The sequence below is a fragment of the Harpia harpyja genome (genome assembly GCF_026419915.1).
Source record: "Harpia harpyja isolate bHarHar1 chromosome 25 unlocalized genomic scaffold, bHarHar1 primary haplotype SUPER_25_unloc_1, whole genome shotgun sequence".
Lineage (NCBI taxonomy): Eukaryota > Metazoa > Chordata > Aves > Accipitriformes > Accipitridae > Harpia > Harpia harpyja.
This window is the reverse complement of record NW_026293172.1, coordinates 36188-47619: the sequence shown is the minus strand read 5'-3', so window position 1 is coordinate 47619 and position 11432 is coordinate 36188. Positions and strand designations below refer to the sequence as shown.

Sequence of the window (11432 nt, the reverse complement as noted above, 5' to 3'; positions counted from 1 at the left end):
TCTTCTCAGCTGGAGCGAAATGAGGCTTCACCTCCCCTCCGAGCTCCCCGCCGAGCTGGAGAAGAGCCTGAGCTCCTGCCGCCGCCAACGGGATGCTCTCTGGGAGGCCCTGAAGGAATTCAGAGGTGTTTTGGGAGGAATTCTGTTCTTTTGGGAGGGATCCAGGGGTATTTTTGGAGAATTTGGAGGTATTTGGGGAGGAATACGCTTCTTTTGGGAGGGATTCGGGGGTACTTTGGGAGAATTCCAAGGCATTTCAGGAGGAAAAGGGGGTTGTTCAAGGGAAGGCTGCAGCAGACACAGCACCATGCTCACCTTCTCCCTCTCCTTCCAGACACGAGGCAACCCGAAACAAAGCCAGGAAGGGGAAGATGTCCCAGCACAGAAGAAAAGGGTGAGGCAGGTTTTTGGGGTTTTGTCCCTTTTTTCCTTCCCCTAAAGCAGCCTCGGCCTCCCCTGCTGACCCTCTTGCCCTTCCCCGCAGCGAAGCCACCTCAGGAGCCCGGCGCAGTTCCTCTCCCGCAGCTTCTGGCAGACAGAAAGAGCGTGCGGTGGGATGAAGAGAAGCGGGACGAGGCTGAAGAGCCCCAGCGAGGCCAAGGGCCGGCCAGCGGCAGCGAGCGGGTCACCCCGGGGAGATGCAGGACACGGACGTGCTAGCCGGATTCCGCCAGAGGCTGCTTTTCCCTCCGGATAGCTGGGTGCTGCCTGCACCCCCAAAACACGAGTTCTCTCCCAGCCGAGCTCCTCTCCCAGCTCGGATCCTGCCGGAGAAGCCGCAAAAGCCTCCACTCTGCTCCAAACTTGCCTTCACCGATGCTGCCCCTTCCATTAGCGACCACTCTTGGGGTGCTCAAGTGTTGCCGCTCACCGTTAAGGTAATGAAACGAAAAAAAAAAAAAAAAATTAACTTTAAGGTGTTGCTTCTGCGGGGGGGGGGGGGGGGGCAGCGGCGGGACGCGGGGTCCGTCGGTGCGGAGAGGCGGACCTGGTTGAAAACCGCGCCGCCAGACTTTCACCAGCGCCTGCGGGGCACGGCGGACCTGACAGGGAACACCCCCCCCCCCCCCCCGCTGGAAGCGCTTTCCCGGCTCCGGTCCCGCGGGGATGAGCCGCACTTGGGGCGCATCCACCCGCACCGCGCCCGTTCCCGGGTGCGGCTTCTTCAAGGACACGAAGCCCCTCCCGCCCCGGCGCAGCTCTTAATCAGCTCCCGGCAGCAGCAGCCGGCCCTGGGCGCAGCCCTCTCCCGTCGTAGCTTTTACCGCCTCGCCCTCGGCGTAACCCCTTTGTTGCCGCCTCTCCGGTCCCTCGGTGCAGCTCTTTCAGTGACTCCCGAAGCAGCGGCCACCCCTCCCGCGCAACCCCTTCATCGCCGCCTCGCCCGTCCCTCGGCACACCTCTTTTATTGCTGCCTCGCCCTCCCTTTCTCCCCCCGCCGCAGCACTTTTATTCACGCCTCACCCTTCCCCGCTCGGCGCAGTTTTTAATGCCGCCTCGCCCGGCCCTCGGTTGCAGCTCTTTCTGTGACACGAGGCGGCGGCCACCCCTCGGTTGCAGCTCTTTTATCGCCGCCTCGCCCCAGGGGTAACGGCTTCCCTCGCTCCCCCGCCCCGTGACCAGCTCCTTTGCTGAACCCCCTGGGGTGGCTCTTAAAAGAGCCTTTGGGTTTAACGTTTATCGCTCCATCCACCGCGCTCTTAAGACTCGCCCTCAGCCGGCGCAGGACCCCCGATTTCCTCCACGCCTCCAGCCGCCGCCTCTGCCGCTGCTGCTGCCGCCGCCTTCGCCTTTCCCCGCGGTCTCCTCATCTTCAAGCGCTGCGCGGTGGCTTTAACAGCGCGCCTCGGCCCCTTCGTCTTCCCGGCGGGGCGCCTACGGGCTTCACCGACCGCCCTCCCGCGCCGTCCGGTCCCCTCCACTCGCTCCTTACCGACACGGCCGAGGCGGAACGAACCGGCGAGGCCGCTGCCCGTCACCCGCCGCAAAAGCCCTTTACTGAGCAAAGCACCGACCGCCGCCTTCAAACGACCACCGTTCCGCACCACGTCGTAACCCTCGGTGGCGAGCGTCTTCTTAATGAAAGCGAACGAAGCGCCTTTACGGGCCGTGCACGAACAAACGGCGGCGAGAATGAGATCCGACAACGACGGCCAGCCGCGCTTCTGCGGCAGCGACATCCCCGCCCTCGACGTGGACGGCTGCGGCTCTCCTCCTTGCTCACCCGACATGGCCGGGCGCACCGGCTTCGAGGCTCGGGGCCTCGCCGCTCCGCTCCTGCTCCGCTCCTGCTCCCTCCGCCGCCGGCCGCTGACTGCGGGACAGCGCCCCCCGGCGGCCCCTTATATAGCCCCGTGCCGGACGCAACCGACTCAACCTCCACGCGCCGCTGCTCCCCCCGCCCCCTCCCCACCCTTCCCGCCGGCGCCAAAATGAGCTCCCCACACACACAAACACGCAGAAAAAAACCCGCACCCCACTCCCCCGAGGGAAAACACTGGGTTCATACGCCCACCCCATGGCCCTTCCTATCCCTGCGGCCAGGCCCTAGAGAAACCCTGTTTAATAAAATAAAATAAATTAAAATAAAATAAAATAACCCCTCCTAAAATGCGAAAAGTTGCCCCAGAAAGTCAAGTGGGGCAAGGCGCTGCAGCTCCGGGAGCTGTTTAGGAACAACAACAAAAAAACTTAAAATGAGGTATGAACGGCAGTTTGGTTTTACGTACGTGCAGACAGGTAGCAAAACCGCAAAAAAGTGGCAATTTCCGGAAAAATATTTCTTTCTAGCGCAGCCCTGGCTTCTCCTCCTGCCGCCGAAGCCTCTCGCAGGCTGAGATCCCTCTTGGAAAGGGCCAATAACTGCCTGAAACATCTAAGAATTAATGAAGCATGAAGTTTGCCTCCTGTCAATTAAAGCCCTGTTCCAACCATTTCCTGGAAAAAAACATACTTTAAAAAAAAAAAGAGGAAAAAAGGTTTTCGTTTTTTGTTTTTTTTTTTTTTTCTGTTTTTGTGCCCAGAGAGCTGCTACTAGAGATTAAATTTGGGGGTTTATTTTGGTTTAGTTCCTCCTGGTTCGTCCCGTCTCGTTGTGTCGCACTTTGCTCCATCGCATCCTCGAGGCCCCTCCACGGCTGTCAATAGCGGGAAAGGGGATCACAAACGCCGCCTCTTATTGGCCGCCGGACGCGCTGAGGCTTCCTATTGGCTGCCCGACATCAACCAATGAGAGTGGATCTTTCCGTTCCGCTCTCCCGCGGCGGAGGTGGGCTCGCCCCGCCCACTAGTCCCTCCTCGGATAGGAGCGAGCCTGGGTCTATTAACGGGGTTTTTGCGGGAGTAACAGATGCCCGGTGGGTTTTTGCATCGCTTCTGCCTATTTTTGCCCTCGTTGCAAACCGGGGGGGGGGGGTGGAGGGGGTGTTGGCAGCGCCTCTGGTTTCCCCTGAGGAAGGGGCTGTGATTTTCCTGGGGAAAAGCCGAAGCTGATTAATTTGGGGCTCAGCAACCTGCAGTTTTTACAATTCTGTTTGGGAATATCCAACTTATTTTACTGTTTTATCAGCCTTATTCACAACAATACTGATTCCTGATTAGTCTCTTCTTTTTAAAATTATTTTTATGTGGGCTATATTCTATAAAAGTGCAACTTCCAGCTCAAAGACCCTCGTGCGGTTTGGTTCCCGAATTAATTTTGTTATACAACTTCATTAACATTATTCCATCCGGGGATGGGCTGCTCTAACACTGCCTCCACCCACAGATCCTGCGCCTGCTAGTTCTTAGTTTTTCCCCTCTGCTTCTTATTTTTCACATCTGATTTGGGTGCCGAGGTTTAGTGGTGTTTTTTTCTTCCACTTTAAACCCCCCTGCTGGGCTTATTGCCGGCGACACAGCTAATATCCGCATAAGGTCCGCGGTACATAGAGGAACTCTGCTCACTCGCTGCATTCCTGCATTAATCCCTGTTTCCTACAGCCACCCTCCAGCCGCAGTTTGCTTCCCCTGGGTGCAGCTGGAGTGGTAGAAAACTCACCCTGCAAATAAATCATCTTTCCTAAACCCCTGGCAATCGCTGCCTGCATTCCGTGCTGTTGTTAAATCCTTGCTGGCCTTGGCCCTGGGGGTTGTTTTATCACTGGGGCAGCGGGAACATCAGATGAGCTCTCCGTTGCTTTTCCCCATGAGGTTCTGGATTCCAACACCGGCCTCCTGTCCTGTCGCCGTTTCCAGGAAAACCATCGCCCGGCCCCTTCGCGTGGGCGTTTCTCTGAGCGTTCACAAGAAACAACCCCATCGCTTCAACCATGGCTGCGGGACACGCCGTGGAAAATCTTCAGGAGGAAATCACCTGCGCCGTCTGTTTGGATTTCTTCCGCGATCCCGTCATGCTCCTGGGTTGTGGCCACAATTTTTGCCGCCGTTGCCTCGATTGTTGCTCCGCAGATGCCGCTGGGGCCGGTTCCTGCCCCCAATGCCGTTTACCTTTCCCCCGCGATGGCTTCCGACCCAACCGGCAACTGGCCAACGTGGTGGCGGCCGTCCAGGAGCTGGCAATGCCGGCAGCGGAGGAGCTTTGCCGGCGGCACTGCCAACCCTTCACCCTTTTTTGTCGCCGGAACGGGATCCTCCTCTGTGCCACCTGCGCCGAGAATCGTGCCCACCGTGCCGTGCCCCTTGAAGAGGCCGCTCGCGAGTACAGGGTGAGCGAAACCCCAGCTCAAACACCCTCTCCTTGCATGAGCGATGCTAAAAACACAATTTCCCTTAAAACTCAGCCCCCAAAATATATATTTTCAGATTTGGCAAAGCTTTTCCCCACCTTTCCAGGGGAAAAAAAGCACTGCGAGCGTCCCAAAGTCAAAATTGAGCTGAAATGCTGCAATTTGCCGAGGCTTAAGTATGCAATGGGGTGGGGGATGGTGGCAGTTTGGGGACCAAAATTCTAAATATGGGTGATTTAAAAGCTCCAGCTCTCACCCAGCGCATGCGCCGTGGAGGGTTCCTGCTCTGCTTCCGGGCATGGAGGGGAAATGGGGGTCCCCAAAGGGGGTCCGGACCCAGCTGGGGGTGCAAGGATGGGGGGGTAAGGGGGGCTGGGGTGTTTAAGGGGCTGGTGGGGACTTTTTAGGAGAGGTCTTGGAGAGATGAGGCATCCCAGCCTGGCTGGGAGACCCGTAGTGGGCATACATCACTATATATTCATATATCTATATAATGTGTGGGGGTATATATATATCATAGCTATAAAACCAATTATAATGTGGATATGTTTGCATATCTGCTTCAGCACAGCCAGAGAGGAGGATGAGGATGGGGCTGCCCACGCTGGCCATCTCCAGGGTGCTTCAGGGGTGCCAGCCCCCCTTTATCCCCCCCCTCCAGGAGCCAAAACCCCTTTTCTTGGTTGCAGGAGCAGTTCGAAGCTTCCCTAAAAGCCCTGCAAGAGGAGGACGAGCGACGTGCCAGGCTGGCAGCGGCAGCGGAGGAAATGAGACAGGAGATGCTGGTGGGTGCTCCCACCATTGGGGCGCACCGTGGGGGCCAAACTACTTCATCCCCCCCGCCAGCATCCTCCTCCTCTCCCTTCATTCCCCAGACCCGAGTTGATGCCGAGAAGCAGAAGCTGCTGGCGGTGCTGGAAGGGCTTCGGCGGGTGCTGGGCGAGCAGGAATCGCGGTTCTTGATCCGTCTTGGTCGCCTACGTCGAGGGCTGGAGGAGCAGCGTCGTGGTGAGGCCACCGAGCTGGCCCGGCTGCGGCAACACCGCACCGAGCTCCAGACCAAGTGCCGACAACCGGACAGTGACCTGCTACGGGTGAGCCAAACCCTTCCCCAAAATCCCTCTGCTTCCCCCCTTTTGGCTTTTATTCCCCAGCAAACAGCCCTGAGCATCTCTCTCCCTTCCTCTCCAGGATGCCCAAATCACCTTGAGCAGGTACCGGGGCCAAAAAGCATCACCAGGAATGGCGTTTTGGGGCCAAAATCCTCCTTTTGGGGGTCTCCTCCTCACCCTGCATCCTCTTCCCCCAGGATTTTTGCTTTTGAGCTAGGGGGGTTGATGGTTAATCTGGAGCTTGGTGGAGATGGGGGAATCTCCCATTGCATCTTGCAGGAGCTGGAGCCTTTCCCAGGGAAATAAAGTTCTCCCTGTGGTTTTCCAGCATGAGGAAGGGAAATTTGGGGATTTCTCTGCATTAAACACCCTGATTTGCCCCCTCCCCGAGGTGCACGGAGTGGAGGGCGCAGCCATCGCTGCCACCAATGCCAGAGCTGGAAGCGGAGCTTGAGGATTTTGCCCTGAAAACCAACATGCTGGCAGAGGCGGTGACACAGTTTAAAGGTGTTTGGAGCGGGAAAATTGGCAAAGGGGATTTAATAAGCAGAAATGGGAGCCTGGGGCAGGGTTGGGGCGGGCAGAGACCCCCCTCAGGGTTGGCAAAGTTTGGCTGGAAGGTCCAAGCATTGCAAATGCCCCTTTAATATAAAATAATCAGGGATTTATCCCCCTTATAGCAGCCTTAGGGGGTGGGAAGCTGCAGGTGGGAGGTGCAGAGGGCTGCTGGCTGTTAATTAGCACCCAAATTGGGATGCTAATTCAGTGTGGAGGGAGGCAATGACCCACACAAAGTGGGTTTGAGTCTCCCACCTCTCCATGGAATGGGGGGGGATGTGGGACAGCCCCAGGGCCGGATCCAGGGGTACAAATCTCTGGGGTCATTTTCTATTTCCAGACATCTTGGGGTGCTCGCTGGAGGAAGACTTGGGGGGATACCGGAGAGGTGAGTCGGCCTTCAGGACTGACTTTATGTTCAGTGCCTGGGGCTGATACTCAGATTCAGCATCCAGAGCTGGGGCTCAGCTGCAAAATCTGGAGCCGATGCTCTGGTGCAATACCTGGGACCGATGCTTGGGTGCAGTATTTGAAGCTGACGCTCTGGTGCAACACCCAGGGTGGATGCTCGAGTGCAATATTTGGAGCTGAAGCTCCAGTGCAATGCCCAGGGCTGATGCTCAGATACAGCATATGAAGCTGATGCTCTGGTGCAACATTTGGAGCTGATAATCAGCTGCAATACCCAGGGCTGATGCTCTGGTGCAATACTTGCAGCTGATGCTCTGGTGCAATACGCAGGGTGGTTGCTCCAGTGCAGTATTTTGAGCTGAAGCTCCAGTACAATGCCTGGGACTGATGCTCTGGTACAATATTTGAAGGTGATGCTCCAGTGCAACACTTAGAGCTGATAATCAGGTCCAATATTAGAAGCTGATGCTCTGGTGCAGCGCCCAGGTGCAATTCCCAGGGTTGATGCTCTGGTGCAACATTCACAGCTGATAATCATGTGCAACTTTTGGAGCTGGTGATCTGGTGCAAAGCCCAGGGTTGAAACTCAGGCATAGCATTTGATGCTGATGCTCAGGTACAATATTTGGAGCTGACGCTCGAGTGCAGCACCCAGGAGTGATGCTCAAGTGCAATATTTGGACCTGATACCCTGATGCACTGAATCCCGCTAACACCCCTTTCCGCCCCCACCCCAGCAACCGTGACGCTGGACCCAGCCACAGCTCACCCCCAAATCCTAGTGTCAGCAGACGGCCGGACCGCGGGACGCCGGGAATCGCCCCCGGCTCCTCTTCCCTCGGGAGCCGAGCGTTTCGAGTCTCTCCGCTGCGTTTTGGGTCAGCAGGGCTTCACGGGGGGTCGGCACCGCTGGGCTGTGGAGGTTCGTCCCGGTCCCGACTGGGCGTTGGGGGTGGCTCGGGAATTTGTGTCCCGTAAGGGCTGCTTCGGTCTCAGCCCCGAACGAGGCGTTTGGGCTGTGGGGCAGTGGTTGGGGCAGCTACAGGCTCTCACCTGGCCCAGCCCCACATCTCTGCCCCACGGCCGCGTGCCCCGACGTATCGAGGTGGCTTTGGATTACGCTGGTGGGCGGGTGGCTTTCCGCGATGCCGACAGCGAGACCGAAATCTTCGCCTTTCCCCCGGCCGCTTTCGCTGGCGAACGGCTGCGGCCGCTGCTCTGGCTGGGCGAGGGGCCGGCTCTGCTCACCCTCTGCCCCTGAACCTCTCAAAACCAGACTCTTCCACCACCCCAACAAACCCTCCTGCTCAATAAACAGCCCCAACCCACCCCCTAGCCCCATTTGCTTTTCCTTTTAACACTTAATTTAGCAAAATTAATCACATTTTGCCCTCCTGCTCCTTGCCAGGTTTGCATGGACTCAAATTTCCCCTGAAATACCATTTTTTTGCAGCTCTGCTGGGCAGTTCTCCAGTGAAAATAAGCCTCAAAAGGGGGAAAAGAGACAAGGGAATATCTTGCTTCCCACCACAGCTGCACAGCACTTACCCCAACCTCCTTTTCCAAAGTAAAACCCACCCTGAATGCACATCTTTTACCTATTTAATTATTATTATATTTTCGAGGGTGGGGGGAGGAAATTAAAGAAAGAGAAGGGAATTGCACATGGACCCCGAGCAGAGGAGGATTTTGCATGCTGGGGAGAAGGGCCACACTCAAGGGATATTTTTTTGCCAATTTAATGCTTTTTGTTGGGTTTCCACCCCACCATCACACTGTGTTTCCCCATGAGAAAGTAACCTCAATAGGAGGATGGAGAGATTTTTGTTTTCCCGGTTGTTTGTCAATGTAAACAAGACCCAGAAATACAGGGAGAACCTCCCTAAAAAATATGAGAGCTAAATTTGAGGGGAAAAAAGTGAGCTTTGCTGCTGGTGGTGGATGCCTCATAGGAAGGTTTTGCAAGCAGAGAAGTCTCTGCTTAAGATTTGCAGAGAAATTCAGGGAAAAGGGATAAAACCACTTCTTGTGCCTCCCCGGATGGCTCAGGCTGGGGCCTCCCCGTGGTTTTGCAATTGCTGCCAGGATGTGAGCAGAGAGAGAGGCCACAGATGGGATCTTATCCCCCATTTCACCACCTACGAGTGAATAGAAGGGGAAAAAATAAACAAACCAGCATCTTGAGACAGCAGGAAGTCGTTATTAGGGTTAAACCACATAATAAAGCGCTGTTATCAGGCAGCACAGGCAGGACCAGGCAGGTCTCTGCCTCTTACAGCCCCAATCACTCTGCCTCCGCTGCCAGACTTGCCTCCCTGTCCGCAGAGACTCGTGACATCGGCCCGAGGAAGAGGAGAAACCACCAGGAAAGGCAGCGCAGAGGGTGGCTGCTTTCATCTCCAGGGCCCTAATTTTAAATCAGGCTCCTGACAAACCCGCAGATCACTGCTAAACCCAAATTACAGCCTGGCTCAGCTGTGTAATTAGTCACTTCCCCGCTTGGTTCATGGCAAGGTAGGTTGTAGGTGATGTCACCCTCAAAAAAGGAGAGCTCGTTACAGCGCAGGGTCCGGCTATGCTTCGCGTCACGAGTGAAAAACCAAAGTGCTTCTTTGCAGCATCCTGCTCCAACAGATGAGCTCTTGACACTCTGTTTCTTCTGCTTTTCCTCTGAAAAGCTTTACAGAGGTTTAATTTGAAAGTCCACACAAAAAAATAAAGCATAAACAACAACAAAAAAATTGCCTTTTCCACATAGATCAGCAGGCCCAGAGCTGGCTCTTCAGCACTGGGGGAGAAAAATCAGCCTCTTTTCACTTGAAGGCACCTCACCAGCCTCACGTCAGCGGTTTGGACGGCAGATCGCTTGGCGTGGAGTGCGCACAACCCCCATTCCTCCAGCAAAGCCAGCAGATGCGCCTCGCAGCCCTCTTGCAGAGCCACCATGGCAGCTCCATGAACCCCAAAACCCTTCTGGATGACAGAGAAACCTCGCACCAGCCCACGAAAAGAGGCCGCAGGAAGCAGCTTCTGGTTTTTTTTCTGCAAGCGACGAAGCTTTTTCCACAGCGCTGGAGCCCGGGGGGAACGCAGGCGCGTTTTGGGGTGCGGTGGGGCTGGAGAAGGAGAGTTTTGGGCAGTTTTTTTAACACCCACCGCTTGCTTCGCCCGCGCCATCCCGCCGCGCTGTTCCCGCCATTTCCCGCGCCCCGCCTTCTATAAAGCTCAGCGCGCTCTGACTGGCTGCTCGCTCTCCCACAGCGGCGCTCTATTGGCTACTCCTCGCCGCGCGCCCCCCCCGCTCGCCTCCTCGAGCGGACCTGAGTGAGGACTGCGCGGCCGGCGAAGCGTGGCGGACGCGGAGGGGCGGACCTGAGTGAGGACTGCGGTTCCCCTGCGAGGGCGGGGGCGTTCAGACCTCCCCTGCTCCTCATTGGCGGCCATTATAAGTGGAAAAAGGCGGATTTTGGGTGGCGGGTTTGCAATTATTCGGGTTAATAATCGGCGGGTGGTTATAACAACGGGGCTCAAAAGGCACTTTTTTAATCACCGGCTCGTTATACCCCAAAAGGAACCAATTTCACCCCAAAATACAGCTCCAGTGCAAATCGGGGGGGGTGTCGGTGTTTTTAATCCTCGGGTTTTGGGGACATTTTCCCCTAGGCAGCAGGCAGCACGCTGGGAAATGGGGATTTTCTGCCACAAAATGGTGCCCATGGGGAAGAAAACCCCAAATTGGGGAGGAATTGGTTAATAAAAGAGGTTTTGCACTGCTGCCTCAGGGTAAAAGTGCTGATAACCCCCCAAGGCCCCATTTTTTGGGGCAGACTGTCCCCCTTTTAAGTGAAAATAAAAAGACTTGGTGTTTTCAGCGCCAGCAGTGGAGGTGGGGAGAAAACAGCTCCGCAAATATCCCTGAAACCACCCAGATTTAACCCAAATCCTGCTTGGAGAGGGGAGTGAAGGCATAAATCCCTCCCACTGTCACTGGTCTGCCCAGTTCCCCCTCCCCGCAGCCGGCCTTTTCCCCACTTCTTATCCCAATTTCTTGGGATAAAATTTCATCATTTCATTTCATTTCTTCCATTTCATAAGTTCCCCCGCTCCGAAAAGAAGCTTTTTCTCCCCAAAACGAAGCCGAGCAGGACTTTCTCCCCCCCAAACCCTTCACTGCCCAACCCCCCTCCCTGAAAAGCCACATCTGAGGGCTTATTTAAGCTAAAAAAGGGCTTTTATAACATAAAAGGGGCTTTTTAGCAGCAGAAATTATGCCCCCCCCAGACCCTGGTACTCCAAGCCTGGAACATATAGGACAGAACGTATAGACTAGCAAGCAGACTGCGGTATAGGGTGTAACTATAGTGAGGGGAGCGTATGGACTGCGATATAGGGCCTGGATATAGCACCCAGACCCTACAGCCCAATACAGGCACAAGACCACATAGCCCACACCATATGACCCCATACAGTGTAAATACATATATATATAGCATATATAGGGCCCAGACTGTACAGCCACATATGGGGACGAGAGCACAGACCTTTATACAGGTCCTAGACCCCACAGCCCAACACAAGGCCTGGAATATAGGGCCGAGACCATATAGGAACCACAGCATACAGA

General features: G+C 55.7%; 2 protein-coding genes across 5 annotated transcripts; one reads left to right on the top strand and one right to left on the bottom strand.

The window, feature by feature from the left end:
- Positions 1–1598: 1598 nt before the first annotated feature.
- LOC128137975 (histone H1.11R-like) lies at positions 1599–2231 on the bottom strand. Its single transcript, XM_052779251.1, has one exon. It carries the CDS (start codon positions 2229–2231, stop codon positions 1701–1703), a length of 531 nt encoding a protein of 176 aa, XP_052635211.1. The 3' UTR covers positions 1599–1700.
- Positions 2232–3980: 1749 nt separating this feature from the next.
- LOC128137968 (zinc finger protein RFP-like) lies at positions 3981–10098 on the top strand. Of its 4 annotated transcripts, XM_052779232.1 has the most exons (9): positions 3985–4361; positions 4450–4706; positions 5417–5512; positions 5603–5821; positions 5919–5941; positions 6231–6346; positions 6738–6785; positions 7546–7730; positions 9567–9773. In XM_052779232.1, exons 1-9 carry the CDS (start codon positions 4163–4165, stop codon positions 9627–9629), a joined length of 1206 nt encoding a protein of 401 aa, XP_052635192.1. In that variant the 5' UTR covers positions 3985–4162; the 3' UTR covers positions 9630–9773. The 4 variants fall into 4 exon arrangements, with proteins under 4 accessions (XP_052635189.1, XP_052635192.1, XP_052635190.1 ...); XM_052779229.1 differs by lacking the exon at positions 6231–6346 and having other exon boundaries at positions 3981–4361; positions 9567–10098; XM_052779230.1 differs by lacking the exon at positions 9567–9773 and having other exon boundaries at positions 3987–4361; positions 7546–8269.
- The last annotated feature ends 1334 nt before the right edge of the window (positions 10099–11432 follow it).